Below are 27,114 nucleotides of genomic sequence, written 5' to 3' on the forward strand. Positions count from 1 at the left end.
CAATAGTAGTGTTTTAAAGAAGCCTATACAGAGAGCAATTGCCTTTACAATGTAATTTATGTCACTAGTTTAAATATTTTGTTCCATCATAACACTATTTTTCTAACAAATGCTAGATGCTACCAAACGCAACTCCTCACATGTCCACAAAATAATGTTTCATCACAATCATAGTAACAGCAGTAGGGATGCCATAAAATATAGATTTATTGATTGGAACATTATTTTATCAATATATGTGTGTGGCATCGCTGTATTCAAAGTAGCTGACATTTAAATTACAAGCCAAATTTGGATGCTTTCAATTCACTCAGTTGGCCTTCTGTTTAACAGTCTGCATGATAGCGCTGGGAGACCACAAGAGGGTGATATAACATGTACTGAAGCCAGTCGCGATAAGGAAAAAAAACGGTGCGGTAGCCCAGTCGTAGGCTGATGCGGAGCTGGCTGCCATGCATGAGCGGGCAGCCGCCAGTGTCGGGCTGGAGTGGAACCCTCCGTTCCCCCCGAGTGCCGCTCATGGCCATGCTCCGCCCTCTTCCTTTCTTCCCGGAGGTGCACGAGGAGCTTGCACGGTCGTGGCAGACATCACCCTCGACGGTGGGGCGGCAAGTGCGATTCCTCAGGTGGATCAGGCGGTCGTGGTGCACTTGTGCCCGCAGAGAGCCGCCACCTGGCGGAGTTGTCTGAGGCTCCCGTCCAGGGCCTGTAGGCTTTCATCGTCATTGGCAGCTAAGGCCTATGGCACTGCTGGACGCGCCGCCTCCGCCCTGCATGCCATGGCACTCCTGCAGGTGCACCAATCCAAGGCACTTTAAGAACTGCATAAGGGTAGTCCTGACCCGGGATTAATGCAGGACGGCGACCGATCTCACCCTCCGGGCGATGAAGGTCACAGCACAGTCTCTCAGGCAGGCGATGTCCACCCTGGTGGTCCAAGAACACCACCTTTGCGACCTGGTCAAGTCGAGAGAGGCTGACAAGGTTCAATTCCTTGATGCCCCCATCTCCAAGGTTGGCCTGTTTGGCGACACCATCGGAGACTTCACCTGGCAGTTTTCGACGGTAATGAAGCAGATGGAGGCTATTCAGCACATCCTGCCCCGGCATGGCTCAAGACCCTACACCCCGTCTGCTCGTCGCCAAGGGCGTCCCCCTGCAGAGGTAACACCGGTTCCACCACTGCCCACCCCAGTGGGCCGGCCTTGGTGTGGATCCACCCGCAGGAAGCAGACGCCACCCGTCTCACGGTCGGCTGCCAAGAACCCAAGGCACCCCTGAGACGGGCAGCCCAGGGAACCTGCACTTCAGGAGCTGGTGAGAAGACCACTCCTTCCCCTGGTGGAGAATCCTTATTTCCCTTTTCTTTTGATTTCACAGCATGCCCAATGGGCACAGTTATCACGACTGCCCGGCACTGTTTCTCTCTGGCTTGTTCAGCACCCCAGATGCAGCTTTCTTCCTCTCCCATCACAGGCTGTTCCAGGAGTGGTCACAAGCAGCCAGGTAAGTTCTTTGAATTTGCGAATTCCCCTGAGGAAGGACCTTCTTTCTCAGGGATGGGGCACCATCTGGAACCCGTGACCAGACCTCTTGAATCTCCACGTCTGACCTTTGGACGGGACACGGAAGACTTAATTGGCCCACCAGCTGCAGTGGTAGACACAATCACTCAGGCCAGGGCCCCCTCGACGAGGCACCTGACCTGATGTGTCATCTGTTCGCTAAGTGGTGTTCTTCCTGATGTGAAGACCCCCAGAAATGCGCAGTCGGATCGGTTCTTTCCTTTCTGTTAGAGAGGATTGAGGGACTGCTGTCCCCCTCCACCTGGCATGTAGCTGCTATATCAGTACATCACGATGATACTTCAATCGCACGCAAGCTCCGAGCAGCACTTTGTCTGCTTTGGTGGACAACAGAAAGGAAGCACTGTCTCCAAACTGAGAATCGCCCACTGGGTCATTGACGCCATCACTATGTCACATCACGCACCTAACGTGCCACCCACCGTGGGGCTGCGCACCCATTCTACCAGTGGTGTAGCGGCCTCCTGGGCTTTGACCAACGGCACCTCTCTAGCAGACATTTGTCTTGCAACACCTAACACAAGGCTCTAAAACCTCCGGGTAGGGCCGGTTTCGTCCCATCTGTTGTCAGGTTCAAACAAGTAAGTCTCGGGACAGCTGGCCGGGTGTACCACTTGCATATAGCGCCTTTCCCCTCCCTTGAGGCGAAGACGTGCACTCCTTCTCCCAGTCGCGTTCACAAAAGTGTGGACCCTGGATGTTCTTCCTCCTTAGCCCTGTGGCTTGTGTGTTTTCGGAGAAAACAGTAGGGGAGCGGAGTGACAGTAGGGGAATGTCTTGGTTGCTAACATAACCTGTGTTCCCTGATGGAGGGAACGAGACATTGTGTTCCTCCTGCCACAACACTGAACTTATATTTATATTAATATTTTATATTTATGCATTTGGCAGACACTTTTATCCAAAGCAACTTACGGTGCACTTATAACAGGGACAACCTGGAGTTACGTGGCTTGTTCAAGGACACAATGGTGGTGGCCGTGGGGTTACAACCTGTGACCTTTTGATTAACAGCCCTGTGCTTTAGCCACTACGCCACCACCACTCACTACCCACTGAATCGGCCGGGGCCTTGTCTCAGCTCCTCAGTGCGAAACCTGAATGAGTGTTTGCATTCCAGCTCCTTATATACAAGTATGTCCAGGGGAGTGGCATGCAAATTCCACTCGCCAATTTTCATTGGCCTTTTCTCAAAGATCAGAGATGTCTGGGGGAACACTGATATAGAGATGCGACTTATCTGTGTTTTTTCTCTCAACAATGCAATTTTGACCACGTGCAACTTTATTTTCGGAACATACAGGTACTCGTTTTATCTAGGTAATCCCCCTCGTGAAATACATTTATCATGTTTGACTGTGGATAAGCACATTTTTTAAATGACTTCAGCGACTTCTGTTTTTGCGTAATGCCCCATCTACACCACTAGGCATCAGGGCAACATAATATGAAATGTACAAAATTTGCAGTGCTTCAATTAATAAATTAATTATTTTCTCCTTTAGATGACGTTTGAGAAGATTTGTCAAGATGTGCATATGGTGAAGGCTAGCGGACAGCAGGTCTTCATGGAATCCCGAAACCGGCCTTCACCCCCACCTCTCAAACAGGGCAGCTTAGGTAACATCGCCAACATGTCAATAATATAACAACTGACAACCTTTTTAGCCAGAGATTATGGTCTTATCACATTTTTAGTGACATGATGGCTATGATTTGTTTAGAAGCATTGGTGAAGGCAGCAGGAACAGCAGAGGCCTCTGCAAGAGAAAGACTGGCAAGTTTAGCTCTGTCCAGTCCACCCAGGAAAGAGCTGCCCATCATTTATTCATACCAGCAGATCAACTGTCTGGACAGCATCATACGGTTAGTGTCTCACTAGTGTGTTTGTCGGTGCCATAGATATACATTTTTATATCTCCTATTGGAATTTTCGTTTTTGTAAATGTCTTATGTCTCTTACTGTGTTCTTCAGATATCTAGAGAGCTTTAATGTCCCTGGCACAGTGAAGAGGAAGTGTGGCTCATCTTCCTGCACAACCTCTTCCACCTCTGATGATGACAAACAAAGGGAAACCGGAGCAACCGAAGGTCAGTTAAGGATAACTAACAGATAAATGGTTATTCAACCAACACATTCTTTCCTAAATGTTGAAAGTCTTCACAAAGTTTATTTGACATAAAATGAAGCTCCTAAACTGACCAAAAATAAAAGCATAAAACCACAGTAAAATTAACCAATATGACAGAATTTACATTTTTGAGTGAACTAACTCTACATATTCAGAAAGTCAGGGACTCATACAAGCAAACACTAACTATTCTATAGTTCACAGCATTGATTTAAGTCTACATGTGTAATCTGTGTAAATGTACATACATTTGCTTCACTCTTCCCTTTAGGCATAGCAGAGACTCTTGTGGGGACTGAGGGGTCACAGGTTGTCCCTGCGGCACCAGCACACCCTCTGACTCCACTCGCTCTGCATTGTAAAGCAGAGAGTGTCGTCTCGGTCACTTCTCAGTGCAGTTTCAGCAGCACCATCGTACACGTTGGGGACAAAAAACCACCAGAATCAGGTCTGAATTATTTTTCAGGCAAACTCTTTTCTTTTCTACAGCAGTGGTTCTCAATTGGTTTTGCTTTAGGACCCAGATTTTACATTGTACATCATATGCCGACTCAATATAGTACCAAAAATGTGTTTGTTCAAAAGTAAACAGAAATAGGCCCAACAGTATCCAAAGTTATTAACATAACATAGGCTGAATAAGAATTTAACTTTTATGTTTAAAGGAATAGTTCTCCCAAAAATTTTTAACTAACCCTCATGCCATCCCAGTGTATTACTTTCCTTCTTCTGCTAAACACAAACTTACATTTTTTGTGGAATTTTTCTGCTCTTTTGGTACATGCAATGCAAGTAAATGGTGGTCAGAACTTTGAAGGTCCAAAAAGCATGTAAAGGCAGCAAACACTTGCTTAAACTTTTAAAAACTAATCTTGAGACAACTGCATTCTGTTCTATTTGTTAACATCTAGCTTTTTAAATTCAAGAACACATTCATTCTGAGCAGCCTTAACTGTGCATGAATATATTGTTATATGAACATATGTGTGTATATATATATATATATATATATATATATATATATATATATATATATATATGATTTTTATTTATTAGTATTATTTTTTTGTGCTGTTTGCGACCCTATCAGAACAGGCCTGTGACCCATTTGGATTGTGATGCACTTTTTGGATTTGAGAACCACTGTGCTACTGTATGCTTTAATTTAATATGGTCTGCAATGATTCTATGTAATGTTCCTCATCTTCCTCCACCCTATCTGATCTACATCCAGACATTGTTATGATGGACGAGCTGCCAACCACCCCAACACCTTCCATCCCAGCTCCACCCACCTCTATCACCTCTCCAATCCCCATGAACTCACAACCAACCTCGTTCCCCACCACTGCTGCCCCTGAGAAAGACAAGGAGAAGGAGAGAAGAGGAGGAGGAGAAAGCACAGGAAAGGGCCTCACAAAGGCAGTGCTGTCAGCACACACCCAGCAAGAGGAGCAGGCCTTCCTCAACCGCTTCAGAGATGTCAGCCAGCTGCGGATGGCCCAACCCAATGGGCCACCACAGCGCAAACATACGTCTTCACCTGGTAAAAAAGGTAATAACAGAATTTTATAGTTGTAAATATCCTTAACATCACTGAATGTTAGTATTACAGTAGTTTTATATAACTAGACTTTTTAACTGAGGCATTGCAGCTTATTCTGGATTCTAGAATAGGAATTTTTCTGTAATACGGCTCCAGAACCCAGTTTAATTCTTGCTTTTTCCTGCTGTCTGCCTGATTTTTTTTATATGCGCCCTCATTATTCTTTATCTGCCATCTAGGAGTAAACAGCTCGCAGAACTATCCTTCTGGTGGCGGCAGCGGTCGTTGGCATGGCAGAGGTGGGAAGAGACGAAAACACCAAGTAGACAGAAACATTCCTGAGACGCCCTCGGGCTCTGGATCTGGCCCCTACAGGGCCCCTAGACCTGCATCAGCACGACCCAACTTCCCCTCTATCCAGCACTCTTCCAACTCTTGGCCATCATCGGTGGGATCCCAGACTAGTGGAGCTCCTGTTATGTCTTCCTTTCCTCCAGGCTACATGCCCATGTACCCCATTTCGCCCCCTTTCTCAATGTCCCCAATGGCCACGGATACTTCCTTGCAAACAGGAGGACCTAGGTTCTCCATGCAGGGTTCTCAAATGTTTCCTCCAGTGATGCCACCACCAGTTATGACCTTCATGTTGCCCAATTATATGTTTCCACAGCTCGGGAACCCAGGACCACAACTTAACCCGACCAACATGCTGCTCAATGGGCAACTGCCCCCCCAGATGAACCCCTTGGGCCAGTTCCCTTCTACTTTTGCTCAAATAAACCCTGGTGTACCATCTTTTAATCCTGCAGTGGCACAGTTCAATCCTCTGGGCTCCCAGATTAATCCTGCCATGCCAGCAATGATTCCCCAACCGTTCTACAACCCAAACCCACAGTTCACTTTCCCCAACTCTTCATCAATGCCAGCAGGAAATGTAGCCCCTACGCTGCATGGACAGTCTCGCTCCAGCACACCCCAGTCAACAGGGCAGCAGGCTGGCGAGAGGGAAGGGGCTGGATCTCCTCTCTTTCAATCCCGATGCTCCTCACCACTCAATCTGCTGCAACTTGAAGAATTGCCGAGCAACCGCACGGATGCTATGCAACAGACTCCACCCCCAGGGGGAGTAGCAGCTCAAGGGTGTGGAACTGGAGTGCAGAACTCTAACAATCGCATCAACACCAAAGATCCCAAACTAAATGAAAATGTAAGTTAAATAGAGTATATTTGTGTGTGTTTGGATCACTGTCAGAAAACCAATTAGGTTAGTTTTCTCTTAAACTGTAAACACTGTGTATCTGTGGTCCTTTAGAAATTCTTCTTGACGACATATCACAAGTAGCGTATATCCTCATTAAATATTTTAATATATTATTATATAATATTATATAAACCATATTATCCACCTCATCAACTCACCTGGCACACCAACAATTTCAAACACCTTTGTCCACACATCGTTTTTTAAATTTAATTTATATCCCTGTATGCAAACAGGGACAGATCAAATATTACGGGAAAACCCGCCACGGCAATAATCAGTTACTCCTCCATTTTGTCTTTGGAACTATTGTTTGGTGGGAACCAAAGTTTAAACGGTTGTGTTCTCTAGACTTCGCTAGAGCGGAGCACTTCTATATTCCAATAGGTTGCCGCTGAACCGTGTCAAAGCTCATTACCATAATGTTGGCTGCACTTGAACTTTCCTCTGATACCCACACCGCCCAAGACTCGCCGCGTTGCTTCTCGACGCCGAGAGACGCTGGCTGTCATAGAAAATGAATGACTTCCGGTCGATTTGACGCTCTCGGCGCCTATGGTCTGAACGCACGGTTATGATGTGTTACATACATATGAGCAGACAGAGAAGTTTGAAGTAAGTTTGGTGCAGAAGAAATAGAAATAAACCTAAGATAAAATGCTATCTGTCATTTTACATGCACATGTTACCAGGCACGATCATATTTATTTATCAAGAAAATTCACATTAGATCATAATTTAATTTTTTCCTAGTAAGATCTTTGATATTAGGGCAAAAATCTTGAGTCTCTGGACCCCCACGTCCTCATCCGTGCCCAGTTTTGAAGAGACTATTTTGACTGTTTAAGATACATTTTTTATTTCTTTACAAAGTACTATTGATGCCAACATGGCAAGTTATAAAAACTATTCAAAAATGTATGTTATATAACTTCATAGCCATATGACTACTGACACCATGAAAGCTATGTATTATTATCCGGACCTTTGCTGGGAAAGAAATGAGGAGACCGGACCTCTTGGAACTTTAATTGAATACTTCTGCTATACATCATAAATAAAATAAAATCAAAATGAAAGTAAACCTTAAATTAGAATATTAAAATAATGTTATTAATATTATTAACCTCCTGAGACCCGAGCATGACTGCTGTGTGCATTTTCTATTTCCCTTTTTTATTTCCCTTTATTTTATAAACATGCAAAAAAAAAAAAAAAAAATCTTGAGCAAATAGTTGGTCGGATTTTAGGACCGAATGCACTTAGGTAAATGGAGAGCTATAGGATGCTCCCTTGCTCCCTATTTAGTGAAAGAGTTAATCTCCAGTGTGCTGTCTGTCTGCACTGGTCTCAGAAACGTTCAAAATGCACTTTATTTTCATCCTAACTCCATATAAATCCTCAAACAAAATCTTTCAACTTTTGGATGAACCCATTGATTCTCAATGTGTAATGCACAGTAAATATTGGAATGCATTTGCTAATGTTAATGCATAGAACTGTGTTTTACAGTAATAACATAAAATATAAAACCATTTATATTAAAATTAAGCAAAGTGACCACAGATGTGTTAATGTTGAATGTGTTTTTTTTTTTTTTACTTTATATCATGTTTATAAGCATGCTCATGTATGGAAAATTAATGCATTTTTTAAAGCGGCATATCAAACTAAACTAGTGCCCAGTGGCACTTTTGTTGGCTCTGCCCCTGTAGAAGTGCTTCACAGAAATTGAGGTTATGTTGTTGTGTCACATGATTCAGTTCAGCAGAAGTTTAACCCTTAAATGACGGTCTAGAGTCTTGTGAACGGTATTCTTTCAGTTTAAATAAATTTAAATTATGTGTTGCATATTGCAAAGCCAAAATACAATGTCCACACATGTAGATGCAGGGTCGCAAGAATAAGTTCCATTAATGGGCAATATTTTTTGACAGTTGTTTTTCAGGGACATTTTCCTTTTTACCTATATAAGCACATATTTCCAAACCATACAAAAATATACTTTCACCCTTTTAAATATTAATCCTTTAATATATATATATATATATATATATATATATATATATATATATATATATACTGTCATATAACAATCATACAACAAACTGGCATTTAATGAGTTTGTTAAAATAATCTAAGTCTGAACAATTCAATATGATATTACATAAATGTATAGGTAATAGTTTAAGTCAACAAATTTTTGGGCATATTGTGTATAACTAGGCCTAAAATAGAATATTAATTAATGTATTAGATTAATTTATTAGAAACAATTTTTGAACACAGATTTTACATTTCGGGGGCATTTTTGTAAATTTCAGGGTAATTTTTGCCCTGAGCCCTGTACATTTCTGTCCCAGGTTTGTTTTTGATGTTTGAAATTTACCATGTTTCCTGTTAAACTTGGTTACTTTAGACTGAAGTCAATGAGGCCAACCAGGATGCCATGTCAACCTCCAGTGACATGCTGGACCTACTTCTGCAGGAGGACTCTCGCTCGGGCACTGGCTCAGCCGCCTCAGGCTCTGGGTCAACAGGGTCGAGGTCTGGGTCTTCTGCCTCTGGGTCAAATGGCTGCAGCACTTCAGGAAGTGGCACTAGTAAGTTATTTACTTATACAGCCTTGTAATTCTTTGCAATTGTAGAAAGAATCATACTTTTATTCTACAGACTTGGTTTAGGGTTTTTCCAAAATCCTTAAACCAAGACCAAAATTTCCGACTGTTACTCGTCCTAGAGCTTTCAAGCTACATCCACCAAACTTAGCACAGACCTTCAGGCTGTTCTAACTCTGCTTGCTATGACTTTTCCAACTGATCAGAAAAATTCTAATGAATGGTGACTGAGGCTAAGGCTAAAATCTCATTGTTTTTCCTTTTGATCTCAGGAAGCAGTAATACCAGCAAGTATTTTGGAAGCATTGACTCGTCAGAGAACGATCACTCTCATAAACCAGCATCAGGAGATCTAGGAGGTGAACAGTTCATTAAGTTTGTCCTGCAGGACCCCATCTGGCTCCTCATGGCCAACACCGATGACAAGGTTATGATGACGTACCAGATCCCAGTCAGGTAAGACCATTTTACCAAAGGCCAGGTTTGTTGTGTTTAGTTCCAACTCTCAAATGACTTCCAAAGTTTTTGATTAGCTGGTTTTGGTGTGTTCGTTGGAGTTGAAACTAAAGCCCAAATTTTGACGCAAACTCTTAGCGTCTGCGCACAGTCGAATGCTAGCCTTTCAAAGCATACTTCATTTGACTGTGCTTGCATACACTGGCACTTCAACTGCTATAAGAGACTGGTATATTTATCTTCAGTCATTTAGACACATAAAGATGTGTTTATATTACTTCATACTCAAGTTAAACAAATACAGGTATCTCCTGACCTCCCCAAGTCCGTGCTTGTGACGAGCACATCCACTGTTGTTGTTATCACCTTTGTCTCCTGATGTTTAGCGGCGATAACAACTTCTTGCGCTTCTTCATGACAGTAATGGCTCAAATGTGAGTGTTGCCACCTTGTGGGCCCACTAATTAGTGCTAATAATTCCAGGCACACGTGCATACTGCGTGAAAAATTAGGCTGCATGCATACAGTGCTTGAGCACTCTGCTGATGCCGAAATTTGCGTCACCTGTCCTGTACACAGATGCCTAGATTTGGCTTCTGACTGAAGTTTACTTTGGGCTTAATGGTGAATTCCAAATGGAATTTTTGGGCCCATTTTGGTCCATTAACCAAGGCCTCTTTCATAAGGACATGCACTTAATTAGGAACACAATGGTCCTAATAAAGTTCCCAACGTGTTCTTCTGCTGTTGTAGACCATCTGTCTCACGGTTTAATGTGTTGTGCATTCTGAGATGCTATTCTGCTCACTACAATTTTACAGAGTGGTTATCTGAATTACGGTAGCCTTTCTGTCAGCTGCAACCAGTCTGGTTTGAAATGTTTAAAAAATAAGACCATTTTTTAAAACTGAATTAAAGAGACAAACAGACAGTATTTTACAGAAAAGTTTTAGCTGCTATAAAGATGAATTTTAATTACATGTTGAATGGAATTTGTCCTAAACTTAGATTTAGTCATTTAGATTTAGTTTAATTTCATTCCAGTGATGTGGATTCATTCATTTGTATGTGTTTGTACAGAGACAGAGATTCCGTACTTAAAGAAGACAGAGATGCCTTGAAAGCCGTTCTGAAGCATCAGCCTCACTTTACTGAAGAGCAGAAGAAAGAGTTAACTCAGGTCCACCCATGGATCCAAACCGGCTGCCTTCCCAAAGCCATCAACATTACAGTGAGTAGCTTTTCACAAAAGCTCTTTTCCAAAAACTAGGAAGACGCCTACCTAGACAGCATTTTAGGGAAGTATAGGCATGCCCCCGATAAGGAGGCATGTTATTTTTAATTGTCCATGAAATTGGATTGCTAATTATTGTAATTCCTTTTCTTAACAGTCATGCACAGGGTGCGGATCTCCCACAGACTCCTTGGCTCTTCCTCCATTTGAGTTAGACTTTCACGAGATGGATCTCAGCATGGTTTTGAGAGAAGACATGGTTGCAGAAACAGCCTTTCCCTTGAGTCCTCCAATATCTGATACTGAGCAGAAAGATACTGTGGCCAATGCGATCACTGCAAGCAAGTGACATCACTAGATGATAAGTGGGACTGAAGACTGCTGGACAGTGATTGGTCATCTCGCTGGCTGCCACTGTGTGATTGGCATAAATCAATCGGAAGTGCACTCTAGTCAGACTTGACAGCTGATGATTGTTTTCATTAAGACTTGCATTAACAGTTACTATACACAAAAAGTGATCAACAGATGAGACAAATCTGGACCAATTTCAAAGGGTGAGGTTTATTTTGATCTTTAATCATCTGGGGCAATGTCAGTTCAGTTGTTCTGTAATATTATGGATATCTCTGATATAACCAATGCTCCAAACAGTTAAACAAAAAAGGGAATGAAAGACTTCATTTCATTTTCATAGTTTGATGTAAACTGATATGTACGTGTTGCACAAGATGGATGTTAGCATCCATTATTTTTTAATTATAAGAGGGAAGTTGTTTATTAAGGGATTTTATTTGCACTTTTCTTCTTTTGGGCTCTCATAATATTCATGAGCTTGCGTGGCCTTATCCTATGATCGATGCTGTCTCATAATATTTCATGACACCTCATGAGCTTCTTATTACACAGACTTCTTTTAACGGTGAGTTGCTTTTGAATTATGAACAGGTGGACAAACGAGTCATCTTCAAAAACACCATTTGTTCTTACTGTGAGTCTGTTAACAGATCAGCCCATTAATATTAGTAAATCGACGTTACTGAACTCATGAAAAAGGGCATTCACGCCTGTTTGAATCTGCGCACTTTCGTACAGAGCTCTACATTTATTTGTGCATGAAATTATAGATATAAATGGCTTGTATATGTACATTTTGTATTTGTGAGCTTATAAAACATGGTATAAAAAGGTGCATTTACATCTAAAAGCCTTGTAACGTCTTTGGTTTCTTATATGGTCCATAGAAACATAAGGAAACACTTGCAGCCTGTGTACTCTGTTTAGCATCCGGTGTCTTGTTCAGTTTCACAACATATATGAGACGTTAAATCTCACGGGATATAAGCTTTGTCAATAATACAAAGCAAGACTAAAAATTATCCCTGGTTTACCCTTTAGATTAAATTGGGAAGGTATAAGTAAGCATGTCTGCGAACACAGACAAGCCCAATCGGTTTAAATGCAGTACACTGTTCTGTTAAAAACCTGAATGTGTAAATTTATAAACAAAATGTATTTAAAACATATGAACGTATGCATTTGTTTCTTTGACCCTTAATAAAGAAGTATATTTTTGTGTACTTTTACTCGACTTCTGTGAATAATGTTTTTCTCTATTTTATGAATGATCAGATTTTGCCTTTATTGCCACTAGAGGGCGTAACATACCTGACAACATCCACATTTACCCTGACACTACTTTAGAATGTATTTGCTTAAAAAATATGACTAAGACTTTTTACTTATATTTTATGTTCCAAAGGTCTTAAACCATATAATTCACATCCCAAGTTGTTCAAAGGAATGAGTGTGTGTGTGTTTGAGCAAAAGAGACAGATTCTTTGAATTATCCATAGCCTACTCCATTATTTTCCATAGTTTAAATCTGTAGTTTTCCTCAGCTCAAGAATGCCGAGAGATCAGACTCAGTCTCGTGGCCCTCGTCTCGATATTTCAAACTGTCTAGATCAGTAAAGCAAGAGGTTTCTGTAAACTCTTCTCGTAGGCTAAATGTCACTGTGAAAATTTACAAGGACCTCTTTGAAGAGGCATAGCGATAGGAAGGAGAAGAGCAAAGCTGTTTGTTGTTGACATTGTGTGAAAGAGGGGTTCTTATGCTAACCGTAATGAAAGATCAGACGATTTTAGTGGCCTGTTTCATCCTGACAAACTGTTTGGGTGATGCGTGACTGCGGTTTTGTATCAGATTTCATTCGTATCCTCAGCATATAAAACTATCTTTGCTATTTTTCATTGTCACATTTTGAAGTGATTTTCATTTTAAATGATGATTATCATCAGGTAAAAAAAAAAATCTTATCATCATTTACTCACCCTCATATTGTTCCAGATAGGCCTATGTGTGATCGTGTATCTTCTGTAGATCAAAAAACTAACAAACGTGAACATACATGAAATTCGACAGATCGTGCAAATAACACTAAATGGCATTGATTCTTGAGTGCAACGAACGCCAAATGGCAAGTATGTGAAATATGATTTGAAAGCTACTGCAGAGGGCACATTTTTCATTGAATCACAATTTAAATTTAAGTCTGTTCCTCAAAAAAAAAAAAGGTATTGTATGGCTTAAAGGTTTAGTTAACCCAAAAATGAAAATGACCTCATCATTTACTCACCCTCATGCCATCCAGATGCGAATTACTTTCTACAGCTGGTGCAACCCTACACTGGACACCATTTACTTGCAATGAAAGGACCTACAGAGCTGAAATATTCTTCTAAATATCTTCATTTGTGTTCAGCAGAATAAAGAAAGTCATACACATCTGGGATGGCATTAGGGTGAGTAAATGATGAGAGCATTTTAATTTTTGGGTGAACTATTCCTTTAGAAAAACTTGTTTTGTAGCACACAATTCATACCACCTCTATGATGCTTTTATCATTTTTTCTGTCCATTTTGGAGCTCAACTGCAACAGTCCCTATTCACTTAAATCTATGGAAAAGAGAAGCGTGTACATTCTTTAAAATGTCTTCTTTCGTGTTCCACAAAATAAATAAAGTCATATGTTTTTGAAACTACATGAGGTTGAGTAACAATAACAGAAGTTTTATTTTAAAACCAACTCCTACCAAATGTAATTGTGAAATTCTGTAATTTATTGCAGAAAAATTTACATCTCAAAAAACTAGTTGTTTTCCCCCCCACTTCAAGACCTCCCCGAATACATCCCCCACAAAGTATGTTAGCATGTTAGGCACTCCCTAATTCTGCTCTGTCCCTTCGCCAAGAATACATAGGCTATTGATGGATTGTTTTTGCTGCCATACTCAAACCCTTGACCTTCCTCCAGGTGTTCTAGCCATTGTTGACCCAACACCACCCACTCCTCCCTCCCCATACATCCGTCAGCCAGACTTCATGCTCCCCCCACCCCCCAGCAAAGTCCCACGTCACCACATTCTTGTGCTTGCCTGTCATCACAGCTCCAATCACATCCCAGAGAGTGCAAACACAACCAGATGCCAAACACAGCACACAGTGAGCAGCATCTACAATGGATTAACACATTGCAGCTTGAATAATGCACTTTCTCTCATTGCATATTTTCCTGTGTAAAGCAAAAGCAAGAGATGCCTGAGTTACAAAGCCTAGCTTTAGATCTTATCACTTTTTTATTTTTAAAAAACTGATGACTTCACATCCTCATATACTATCCTTCTTTGTGGTTGGCCTGGCATGAGAGGACTATAATCTGTTGTGATCTTTCATGAGCAGTGAATCTGTACCTTAAATTTCTTGTGAAAGGTTTATGTGGTTTCCCTTTGCAGGCCCCTGCAATCCCGGTCAAAAAGCCAGAACTGCAATAGAACACCATTAGGGGCAAATTCTTTAAAAAAGGGACTCATTCTCCTATTCTGAACAGACACAGATAACATGAATGTGTTCTGAATGTGAGACTGTTTCTCACCCCAAGTATAACCAAATGTGCCTTTTAATCTTAAATAAATATTCTGGGTTCAATACAAGTTAAGCTCAATCAACATCATTTATGGCACAACACTGATTTCCTCGTCCCTCCTTTTATTTAAGATAAGCACACAAAACAAATCGATGTTACAGTGAGGGGTGAAGGGGGCCAATGTTTAGACAGTTTAAAGGCAGAAATGTGAAGCTTATTATTTTATAAAAACACTTACATTCATTCTTCAGCCAAAACTTGTGTATTATTTGAGCTATAATTTTGTTAAATCATAAATTGTATAATATTTGTAGGGTTTTAGGGTTTACGCCATTACACTGTCATGGCAACACAGTTGTAAAATTGGATTTAACTTGACACAGAAAAGGTTAGTATGTGATTTTATCACACTTAAATCATGTTAATAAACATATTGTTTATGTCTTGTGGCTATACTTTTGAAACAGTGAGTATTTTAACGTTTTCGGATTGGCCCCTTTCACTAATTCCATTGTAAGAGTCTCAATGTATCACATTTGTTTTTAATAAAAAGAGGGACAAATCAAAATACATTTTTATAGTAGTCAACATTAGGCCACAAATGCTGTCGATTGATCTTAACTTGAACCCAGTATATTCCTTTAAGCTCTATAGACAGCACGTGTGACATATGGGCTTCACAATTTAGATTTTAATATCCAAGCCTCCAAGACATCTATTGTAAGTGCATTAACGTAAAGATTATTTTTTTTTTTTACTGCGGTAATCGAAAGCATGCTGTCTATAGAGCTTAACTTGTTTTGAAACCGAAACATTCCTTGTGTTTCTGGTCTTATGCATCTAACACAGTTGTGAGGCTATGTGTGGCTGTCCTTAGTGGCAATTATTGGAAGATTTTACCAGTTTTTAGACAATAAAACAAGCTTTTTGATTAGATCAATGTTGCATTGAAATGCTCAGGCCTATGTAAACACAACCCTGGGATCCCTGGGACAGTGAGAAGAGCCATAAAACTTTGACCCCACAGGCACTTCCTGATTGCACATGGACAGAGACTATTTAGCAGAGATAGGCTACTTCTATAAAAAATTATGGGAGGAATTGTAACATACGGATGTCAATGGATGTAAAAAGGAAGTCTTACAGATAAAAGAGCTAATCACTTTTTTGATACTGACATCACCTGTCAATCAACTTGAGAATATGCATGCGCATTAGCTATACAGGCAGCAATACAAGCATTAGCTATATATTTGTTTTTTTTAGCAAAATCTGAGGTTAAAAAAAAAAAGCACAATTTATGATTTCAGTGTTGTCAGATTTTACTGCTAATTTGAAATATGTTATTTGATTGTAATCTTGACCAACTGTTTTGGAGATTTCAGTCTTTCCCGATTCAAGTAAAACTGGAAATAGCTTCCCGACAGTCCTCCATAGTTGGCTGACAGTGGACTGACATGCTAGAAAAACTCTGACATTCCAACACACCTGAAACCCAACAGCCTGTGCAGCGTGGTGAGTTTCTCTCCAAAAGACTGAGTGATTGATTAAACCTTCTTTAAACTCTAATTCTCTTGTAAATTCCAGTAGCTCAACTGATAGAGCATGGCACTAGCAATACAAAGGTCATGGGTTAAATTCCCAGGATCACACTGATAAAATAAATAACTTAAATGCACTGTAAGTCACTTTGGAATTGTATTATATCCTATGAGTTTTTACAAGTTAAAAAGAGTTAATTCAGACAATTCCTGGGCTCACAGACACCTCCCAAACAGTTTGCTTTGTATTTGATTCATTTGCTTTGTCATCCCTTTCTTTTTTGTTGATGCAGTCTTTCTTTTAGCCAAAGTAAGTCTTATAGTCCACCCAAAACTAACATCTGGCTCTAATTAAAACATCTCCTTACCCCTCCCATAGTTCCACGCACAGCGTCACTATAGCACTCACACAACTCCTTCCTCAGCATCCCTCCCTCCACTCCTCCTCCTCTGTCCCTCCTACCCTCTCTTCGTGTCATGTGTCCTTTGGCCTCGTCTGTGCGCGGATCTCAATGCCGGGAGAAATGGAGCATTTGACTGGTGTGTGGAGTTTGGGGCTGCTGCTGTGCCTTAGTTTTGGAGGAGCGTTGAGTCAGACAACCAACTACACCAGGTGTGTTGTAGAGTTTTGGGTGGAGATGAACCGATAATGCATGTCAAGACAGCTCACTGTAGCTATAAGTATCAATTTAAGAGCTGCAATGGGGGGCTTGTTTAAATTTGCCTTCTTAAACTTTCTTTCATCTTTTCTGTTTTTATATCTGGTAGTAAGTCTAATTTTTGTCTCTTCAGATATCAGAGAGTCTGTGACCAGTTTTCTCAGTAATTATGCACAGTTTGGTCAGCATGTATTGATTATAGAGGGAGATAAAGGGTCGCAGATGCAAGTTTGCAAGTCAGTTTGGCTTGCTTCAAACCAAGTTCTGCCTTTTACTGAGAAGAACAAACAGACCTTTTCTTGAATAATGACATAGACTGAACAATCAACTGGCTGATAATCTTATGGGCAGGAATTTGGGAAAGGTTCTGAAGCTTTTTGGCCTTTTACAGCTAATGATATGGTTCGTATTTCAAGGTTTAGTGGTTTAAAACCTGTATAATTTTCTTTCTTCCGTGGAACAGAAAAGTAAATATTTTGGAGAATGTCCAAGCTTCCTTCAAATAAACAACAATGAGCATGATTCTGAGTTTGCTTTCTCCTCAAAGATTAAATTTTTTACTCCATTGACAGTTAGGTTTAGGGTTGGGGTTTGGGTTAGGGGTAGAGTTAATAAAATATGCATTCCTGTTGACTATTAAAAAATGTACATCTAAAAATAAAATTTGTGGTGCCATTCTGTGGCATTTCACCCACTCATATGTTCAATTATATTTCCAGCTTCAGCCACTGGGGGCAGTGATTCCAATTTCAGTAAGCACAGACCAATTCAGTAGAAGAAATTTCAACTTACTAGTGCCAAATAGTCTGAAATAACTACTTAAATTTTAGTCTGTTGTGCTCACAAAGCTATTGTATGGCTTCAGTAGACTTGGAATAAAGCACACAAGCCACATGGACTACTTTTGTTATATATTTATGGTCAATTTTGTTGTACGTAAACCCCTATGTCCAGGGGCAGGGTATGCAAATACTGTCTGCCTAATTCCCATTGGCCTTTTTTCATAGATCAGAGGCATATTCAGTGCTCAAGAGAGACCCCTAGTGTCGCTTCTTCAACACAACATCGAAGTGAGCGACAGACGGGGAACAGAATTTGGCATTTTTTATTTTTGGGTGAAAAGTTGCATAATTTCTAAAACTGTTATCTCTTATTGTATTTCTTCTTCTTAAGAAATGCATCCAGTCTCATTTATAAGCAGCCATATTTATGGCAAACAAGCTTGAAGCTTCATTTACTTATGTTAACACTCTTATTTTAATATTTGAAAACTTTACTGAAAATATAACATGCAGTAAACATCCCCATAAGTGAATGTTGAGAAACTGTTTTTAATAACCAGTATTTTGGTATGCATAAGTTTCCTGGCTCAGCCTGATGCACAACTACATAAAACAGCTCTGTTTTATTTTGGATGTCATAGGCTAAAATCTATAAACAGATGTCACAACAGACGCCAGTGAGTATGATCAGAAAAACAGGAGAGGACTGCAGAAGAGGGTTCAGCAAATCTGAGCTGTCAAATATCATAGTGTTGGCATGTGATGTTGTAAACACTTAATAACAGTGTTTACCTCTGTGACACATTGTATACATATAAAAAGCAGAACTGAAGCCAGAAACTTGCGGATGGGGAGGTGGTAGTTTTTCGAGGTATTCTGGGACTTTGCTTCTTGTCCAGGTTATATAAGATAGTGTCATGCGCATAGAATGACCAATGGATGCCTCCTCACTGGTCTCCATCCTGTCTGTCCTAATTGTCAGCATAGCCTTGCAATATACTGCAGCAGTAAACGGTGTCTCTGTGTGTAAGTGTAACAGAAAGGTCATATTATTAGTTCTTAGTAGGTTCATGTTTGTGTTCAAGTTTGTGAGATCATGGGCCTTAAAACATTTGTCTTGTATAAGCTTTAGACTGTGAAACCTCACAATATAAACACACTATGTTAATGCTGTCTTTATACAATAGGGCAATATAAACATGAAAATATTTTACAATACTTACTGATTCACTTTCTTTCACTCTGTCTCACCTCTCTTAGGCCTGAGTTTAATTGTGGGGGTGAACTGGTTAGAGATTCAGGTTTTGTGGGCAGTGAAGGATTTCCATCATTCTACAAACCAAACAGCAAATGTACCTGGTCCATCACAGTGAGTTAACATTAACACTTAACACTAGGAGAGTAATATATGGCTGGCATTTACAGTGGTGGGTAGTAACAGAATAAATGTAATCTGGATTACACAAGTAAGTACTTGTAACTATATTACATTTTACAATACTCATAATAAGATTACAGTTGCTTTTTATGGATTGGTAGAATTGCACGTACAGACCTGTTACTAACCACCAGCCATAAGTACACAGAAGATAGAGAGGTAATCCACACATAAATGCAGAACCGATTGCATTAGTATGGTAAAGGTAAGTTTAGTTTGCAAATTGCTTTTGCCCAAAGTTACGTAGTGCAGCTTCAAGATTTACACATTTCAATTTCATAACAAAATTCCATAATTGAATATTTATTTTTGTATTTTTTTTTTATAAAAAATTACCCAATTCAATTTGATGAAATTTTGTTATGAAATAGAAATGCTAAAATCTTTAAATGATTTTTTTTTTAGTGTATCTGTAACATTTTGCAATAAGGTTGTGTATAACAATAAATAAATACATTTATTTTGTTCTCCTTTTAAAATTCCTTTTAAATCTCTGCTAGTGTTCATTTCTACATATACTATTAACATTTTAATATAAAAACACATGTAACATTTAAAATGACAAACCAACCACCATAACAATGAATAGTATATTTATAAATAAAAATGAACCAAGATGAACAAATGTGTGAAAAAAATAATACATGACATTTTACACGTGTTTATTTTACCTATAACAAAATCACAATCCCCGCACTCTGTCCATTGTGTAATTTGCACCCTATGTGCAAAGCAACTTTCAAAGCTACAAGTGAGAAACACTACTTATCTTAGGGTAAAACCTGGCTTCAACCTAGTGTTAAAACAGATATTAACCCAGGGTTAAAGGTGGCCTCAACCTTGTATTAAAACAGATATTAACCCAGGGTTAATAGTGGCCCCAACCTAGAGTTAAAACAGATAGAACCCCAGGGTTAAAAGTGGCCTCAACCTAGTGTTAAAACAGATATTCACCCTGGGTTAAAAGTGGCCTCAACATAGTGTTAAAACAGATATTAACCTAGGGTTAATAGTGGTCTCAACATAGTGTTAAAATGTATATTCACCCAGGGTGAAAAGTGGCCTTTACCTCGGTTTAAAACAGATATTCGCCCAGGGTTAAAAGTGGCCTCAACCTAGTGTTAAAACAGATATTCACACAGAGTTAAAAGTGACCTCAACCTAGTGTTAAAACAGATATTAACCCAGGGTTAAAAGTGGCCTCAACCTAGTGTTAAAACAGATATTAACCCAGTGTTAAAAGAGGCCTTAACCTCGGTTTAAAACAGTTATTCACCCAGGGTTAAAAGTGGCCTCAACCTAGTGTTAAAACAGATTTTTACCCAGGGTTAAAAGTGGCCTCAACATAGTGTTAAAACAGATATTATCCCAGGGTGAAAAGTCACCTCAACCTAGTGTTAAAACAGATATTAACCCAGGGTTAAAGGTGGCCTCATCCTAGTGTTAAAATTTATATTCACCCAGGGTTAAAAGAGGCCTTAACCTCAGTTTAAAACAGTTATTCACCCAGGGTTAAAAGTGGCCTCAACCTAGTGTTAAAACAGATTTTCACCCAGGGTTAAAAGTGGCCTCAACCTAGTGTTAAAACAGATTTTCACCCAGGGTTAAAAGTTGCCTCAACATAGTGTTAAAACAGATATTATCCCAGGGTGAAAAGTCCCCTCAACCTAGTGTTAAAACAGATATTGACCCAAGGTTAAGCGTATCTTTCACTGCACTTTTTCTTTTTACTCTTTTCACTTTCTCTTTTTCTCTTTTCACAAGGTACCAGAAGGGAATGTGGTCATGCTCACCTTTAGGATTTTTGATCTGGAGGCCGACCCCCTCTGCCGTTATGACTATCTGGATGTTTATAATGGACACTCTAACATGGTGCAGAAGCTCGGGCGTTTCTGCGGAACATTTCGGCCCGGAGCTCTCATCTCCACATCCAACACCATGATGATAGAGATGGTTTCAGATTCAGAAACAGGAGGAAGAGGGTTCCTGGCCTACTTCAGTGGAGGAAAGCCACATGTGGATGGTGAAATCAATCTGTCCAATATACATTTTGTTCATTTAAAACCATCCTGACATTATCCTAACCAGGAGTTACATCCTGCTTTCTCCAATCTGATCTCTTGCTATCTCTGGGTTTTTTTCCTTACCAGCCGTGAGAGTAACAAATGACATTTAGTGGGATGTTTGGTTTGTATCTCTGAGGTGTGGTGCTGGGTAGCCCCACCCATAGTGAAATGTTACTGGTCCAAAATCATGTTTGTTATATATTTTAAACATCAAATATGTTCTAATTGGCTAAATGGGCCAATCAAGGAAATGCGCCACTGAGTCAAAGTTTTACACTTTGCTTTCAGAGTACACATTTTTGCTTTCAGTGTGCATACTGTACAAATTACATACTACTGAAACTTGCCTGGCTAGGACACATTTCCTTTTGCTATCTTTAACTTATAATTAATCCATTTGTTGTAGATATATTTTTGCATTTTGATGATCTTTTTCTGAAATTAAATTGTGATTTTTATTTTTTTTTTTTCATTCAGAGCACCAGTTCTGTGGAGGGAAGCTCACAAAATCTCAGGGCTCAGTCAAAACTCCCAACTGGCCAGAGAAAAATTACCCACCTGGCATCAGCTGTTCTTGGCTTATCACAGTGGAGCCAGAAATGGTCAGGAAAAACATAATCCTACAATTCTGATTGTTTGCAATTAATATTTCAGCACTGAATGAGTGGCTGCATGCCACACATTTTCTGCAGTCTGTTTGTCAAATGATAAGAAGAAACAGGCTTGTTGGGAAACACACTTTTAAACTTTTGTTGCCTTAATCTGGGATGATTTCCAATATATTATATTATGTTATATTATAACAGCGTTTTCCCCCAAAAATGCGTATATTTTTACTGTTGACGTTTTTGACAATACTTCATATTTTGCAATGTCGTTGTTTGTTGATTATAATTACTGATTAATGATTATAATTATTTGTGTTTCAGGTGATTGAGGTGAAGTTTGATAAGTTTGATTTGGAGTCTGACACCTACTGCCGTTTTGACTATGTAGCATTCTTTAATGGAGGAGAAAAAGACAACTCAAGACGCATCGGAAAATTCTGCGGAGACACTGCTCCCCAGTGAGTTCTTTTATTGTGATTAAAGACCCCATGAAGTAAAAATTTTAGTTTTGTACCTTTAAATCCATCTTTGTTAGCTTTGAGGTCATCTGTATGCTTGTCAGTGTTGGGAAAATTACTTAAAAGTAGTAATCCACTTCAAATGTCTAACTATTTCTCTAAAATTGTAATCAGATTACTTTACTAATTACCTTATTGAAAAAGTAATCACATTTCTAATTACTTTACTTCTGTATCAAGGTAAAAGGGAAAGGAGGAGGAGAGAACCGGCTTGACAATATAAATAATATTGTAATTATAAACTTAAAAGACACAAACACACACATGACGGACATGTCCGTAAACAATCTCTCTCTCCTGCACAATCCTCCGCAGTCGGCCTTTATCCCTCTTGGAGGCTTATTTAGCCTGATTAGGAGTCCCACCCTCCAACCTACCACTTTCCTCCCTCATACTCTCATGTCGGGGAGCCCCCGGCAAGACGTACACAACCCCCCCCCCCCACCCCCCACTTCCGGCTAGACTATTTTAACAAAGGGGACAAGCCCTTCAATATGTCCCGCCCAAACGTCCTGTTTCAACAGGATATTGGTCAACACAGGAAAAAACTGTGCTCGTCATGCAAATACACATGATTTTTAATATCAAAAGTTTGAGATGATCTAAATAGATTACAATTGCATTCACCCTTATGTTTTTATGTCCCCTCTAGAAACATTGTAACCAATAGTAATGTGCTATTGGTGCAGTTTGTGTCTGACCTTAGCGTTACTTCAGATGGATTCATGGCTACATACAACAGCATTCCTCGTGGCCAGCACACTCCAACTGTAAGAGGTGAAGTTGCGTCCGGACCTAGAGTGCAATCTACACCCACAAAGCCCCTTTTCACCCCAGTTAAACAAGTGAGACCTGTTGCCATGACAACAGAAAGACCCACTACATCCACAACAACAACTACAACCACTACTACAGAGAAGCCACGACCCACCCCCTTTAAATTAAGTAAACCTGTAAGACCTCCAGTCCGCAAACCAGTACCTGATGGGCCAAAACCAGGTGAGGAAGAGATAAGAGTTTCAGATAATGGTAGTTATTGAACTGACATTTTTTGATGTTGTTTAATGTCATTTTCAGCCCCAGCAGTAAATCCAGTGTGTTTAAAGACATGCAAGAGGGATGGAACCATCAAGACCAGCTTCTGTACTAGTGAGTTTGGTAAGTGACCTCCTGCAATAAATATTAAATATATATATACACTGCTGGTCAAACGTTTTGAAACACTCATTCTTTATTTAAATCTTTTTTTTCTTTACATTTTAGAATAATAGTAAAGTCATTATTTTTTGGTTTAGTTTTATAATGGAATAAATTAATATGTCGGCAAAAATATATTTTGTCTACAAAACTAATTTCAAACGATCAAAAGATTTTTAAGATCATGAGAAACATTTCAATCAAGTGTTTCAAAATGTTTGACCGGTAGTGAGTGAGTGAGTGAGTGAGTGTGTGTGTGTGTGTGTGTGTGTGTGTGTGTGTGTGTGTGTGTGTGTGTGTGTGTGTGTGTGTGAGCGTGTATTTATCACTTTGTGGGTACCAAATGTCCCCATAAGGATAGTAAAACCCGAAAGTTTTGACCTTGTGAGGACATTTTGTTGGTCCCCATGAGGAAAACAGCTTATAAATCATACTAAATTATGTTTTTTGAAAATGTAAAAATGCAGAATGTTTTCTGTGAGGTTTAGGTTTAGGGGTAGGGTTAGGTTTAGGGGATAGAATATAAAGTTTGTACAGTATAAAAACCATTATGTTTATGGAAAGTCCCCATAAAACATGGAAACACAACGTGTGTGTGTGTGTGTGTGTGTTTGTGTGTGTGTGTGTGTGTGTGTGTGTGTGTGTGTGTGTGTGTGTGTGTGTGTGTGTGTGTGTAAGCAATAGAGACAGATTCTTTGAATTCTGCATACTCCTTATTTTCCATAGCTTAAATCTCAAAAAAATTATTTGGGGTGAACTATTCCTTTAATAGTGATTTGTCTTGAAATCCTCTCGACTACTCAATCTATCTCTCTCCCTCTCACAGTGATCACTGGTAAGCTGACGGCATTGACCACTGGACCTAAAGGAAGCCTGCAAGCTACAGTGTCCTTAATCAAAGCATATAAGACTGGTAGTCTTACAATCACCCAAGCTGGAGAGACCATGTCTGTCAAACTTGTGATACCCTGTAAAAAATGTCCATTGCTGCGCAGAGGTATGGCCACATATACAAAACACACACCTGGGATATGGAAATGTTCCTTGATCTTTTTTCCTTATTTTCTTTATTGATCAGCTATCTTTTTATTAAAATAAAACCCCCTCTTTCTGCCAGGTCAAAACTACATCCTGATGGGTCAGGTGGATGAGGAAGGACGTGGCACTCTCAATCCTGGTAGTTTTACCACCTTGTACAAAGCTCCTCATCAGAAGATGCTGACCGCCATCAACAAACAGCCATGCTGATCACTCATATCTGTGTTAGCACTAGCACTAATGACACAAGATAAAAGCTATTCCCAAGTAGAGTGGCCAAAAACATTAAACCAGTCTGGATATTACTGTAAGAGATAATGCTCAGGAAGTTATATTCTCACGTAATATTTTGGACTGTTTTAATTAATCAATGGAGCATTAAAAACAGCTAAGAACTGAATTCTATAGAGTTCTAAAGTGAATGTTTGTTATAAAGTCAATTTCCCACATATAGATGTCACAAAATATATTTGTAATTTATGATGATGTCTAAAACAGGATTTATACAACAAAACTTATGCATTGCATTTTAGACTTTGTTTTATTGGAATGGGGTTTCTTCCTTTTGCTGAAAGTTTGGCCCAGAATACACCTATGACAGTTATTTTAAACATGAACATATACTAAACTGGTGATGTGTTAAAAATATAGTTTACACTTCTCTTTTTCTGCTTCACTCCCTAATCTCTCTCTCTCTCTCTCTCTCTCTCTGGCTATGTTTGGAATACCACACTACTCTTAATATTTCTGCAGTATGCTGTCAGTATGCACATTTTCTGTATGCATGGAATAACCAGATGAACTGTACATTTGACAAAATGTGAAGTATAAAACTAGAGGACACTGCATACTGCACACTATGTGATGAACGACTTGGAAATAATATCAGCTGCAATATTTAATATCTGTAACTTACAGTTTTTCTGGTTTTGTTCAGCACTTTGAGATCAACATTATTTCGATTAGATTACCATAAGTTAAATTTAACACTGGATAAAAAATAACCACTTCTTTTCCCAAGATTACCAAGTACTGAACGCCACTTGCTTAAGGAATATTCCAGGTTCAACACAAGTTAATCTCACTCAACAACATTTGTGGCATAATGTTGATTACCACAAAAAAATTATTTCAACTATTCTAAGCAAAAATCTGTGTTCCAGTGAGGCAATGGAAGTGAATGGGGTCCAATCTTTCTTAACCTTTTTTAAAGGTGCAGTATGTAAGATTCAGAAACCCTTGTCATTAATGACACCTGTGGCCATTAAGTAAACTGCAGACAGATACCTGTTGCTCGTGCACACACTCCATAGGGATGCGAGCGTAATGTACAAAGAGAATGAACATGATTCACTGGCATCATGCTGACAGATGAAGTAGCATAGTTCAAATTACTCAGTTATGATTGTTTTACTAAAGATTTTGAGATTCAACTAAAACTACATATCAGATAACATAGTATACTGATACACACATACAGCTACATACTACCGAACTATAGGCTACCAGACAGTTTACTGTTGCACTGCAGTTATGTTACATTATTGTATGTTTTGTATGTCATATGTTGTACTATGAATAAGAAACCAGCATATTTACTTAAATGTATCCTGTACACCTGACTTTTAGTATAAAGAGAAGATTGTTGAAATTATTTGAAAGTTACGAAGCAAGGTATCTTGCAATTTGTCAGCGTTAGTAGCATGATCAAGTTATTTAAAATTACACAGATCAATCCTATGGCACTATATTTCACATGCTTTGCAGTTATGTAAGATTACCTGTCCAATAAGAAGAACGGCAATTCAGGTTCTGTTTTGATCCCCAAAACCGAACGAAGTTCCCTCCAGGAAAAAAATGCCCTGCTGATGTTCACTCTAGTTTTTGTGCGACCACGATCACATTCCCGCTTAGCCAGACGGGATTCAGTAGATAAATGTTTTTTGTTTTTTTTGGCTTAATCTGAGTTGTGCTGGGAGTCAGTGTTGTGCTGGGAGCTGGCCGTTTGCTGGATTCCATCTCTAAGGTAACGTTTCCTTGAGTTGCAATGTTATAGCTGTTGAATAGTGGAAGAGAAGCTATTACAGAGGCAAGGCTCTCAGGGGCCCACATGAATGTCACATCCTTTGGATTTTCCCGGCAAAACCGACCCGTTCCCTTCACATGAAAATCAGTCTACAGGGTTTAATATGCAACTTAGGAAGTCCGGGAAGGTCAAATTTTTTAAGTTGTGTCACAAGCCGTTCACACATTGACAAAAAAAAATTTAATATTGCATGAAAAAGTTTACATGCTGCACCTTTAAAGAAAAGGAGGGATGAGTCGAAATACATTTTTGTGGTAATCAACATTATGCCGCAAATGCTTTCTACTGAACCCAGAATATTCCTTTAATTAAACATGCAATGTAATGAGGTCATGTGGCAACAATGTAACCCTTTTCCATGTTAGCAGTAAATGGAAGACCACAGACAATTTTATTTTTCGTTTCCATTTGCTCCAACTGC

At 39.5% G+C, this 27,114-nt stretch overlaps 2 protein-coding genes across 3 annotated transcripts in view; both read left to right on the forward strand.

The window, feature by feature from the left end:
• Nucleotides 1–12,419, forward strand: part of per1a (period circadian clock 1a) — a 32,303-nt gene extending 19,884 nt beyond the window's left edge. For both annotated transcript variants that reach the window (XM_052117120.1, XM_052117121.1), the window contains exons 11-20: nt 3,092–3,206; nt 3,311–3,452; nt 3,562–3,677; nt 3,990–4,166; nt 4,953–5,273; nt 5,504–6,471; nt 8,945–9,128; nt 9,416–9,599; nt 10,680–10,830; nt 10,991–12,419. In XM_052117120.1, the coding sequence (XP_051973080.1) occupies nt 3,092–3,206; nt 3,311–3,452; nt 3,562–3,677; nt 3,990–4,166; nt 4,953–5,273; nt 5,504–6,471; nt 8,945–9,128; nt 9,416–9,599; nt 10,680–10,830; nt 10,991–11,182 (2,550 nt within the window). In that variant the 3' untranslated portion in view covers nt 11,183–12,419. The remainder of the gene's footprint in view (nt 1–3,091; nt 3,207–3,310; nt 3,453–3,561; nt 3,678–3,989; nt 4,167–4,952; nt 5,274–5,503; nt 6,472–8,944; nt 9,129–9,415; nt 9,600–10,679; nt 10,831–10,990) is intronic.
• A 4,327-nt stretch (nt 12,420–16,746) lies between these two features.
• On the forward strand, nt 16,747–25,455 carry pcolcea (procollagen C-endopeptidase enhancer a). The gene is made up of 9 exons (XM_052117771.1): nt 16,747–16,914; nt 19,003–19,111; nt 20,945–21,203; nt 21,724–21,848; nt 22,176–22,312; nt 23,025–23,371; nt 23,450–23,530; nt 24,396–24,566; nt 24,687–25,455. The coding sequence occupies exons 1-9, from the start codon at nt 16,814–16,816 to the stop codon at nt 24,815–24,817; spliced, it is 1,461 nt and encodes a 486-aa protein (XP_051973731.1). The 5' UTR covers nt 16,747–16,813; the 3' UTR covers nt 24,818–25,455.
• Nucleotides 25,456–27,114: the final 1,659 nt, after the last annotated feature.

This window comes from Xyrauchen texanus, chromosome 44 (genome assembly GCF_025860055.1).
Source record: "Xyrauchen texanus isolate HMW12.3.18 chromosome 44, RBS_HiC_50CHRs, whole genome shotgun sequence".
Taxonomy (NCBI): domain Eukaryota; kingdom Metazoa; phylum Chordata; class Actinopteri; order Cypriniformes; family Catostomidae; genus Xyrauchen; species Xyrauchen texanus.

Excerpts from the sequence above, each read along its gene's own strand:
- pcolcea (XM_052117771.1), top strand. The coding sequence starts at position 16,814 with ATGCCGGGAGAAATGGAGCATTTGACTGGTGTGTGGAGTTTGGGGCTG. Across the intron at positions 16,915-19,002 it reads CAGACAACCAACTACACCAG|GCCTGAGTTTAATTGTGGGG; the intron begins GTGTGTTGTAGA and ends CACCTCTCTTAG. Across the intron at positions 19,112-20,944 it reads AATGTACCTGGTCCATCACA|GTACCAGAAGGGAATGTGGT; the intron begins GTGAGTTAACAT and ends TCTTTTCACAAG.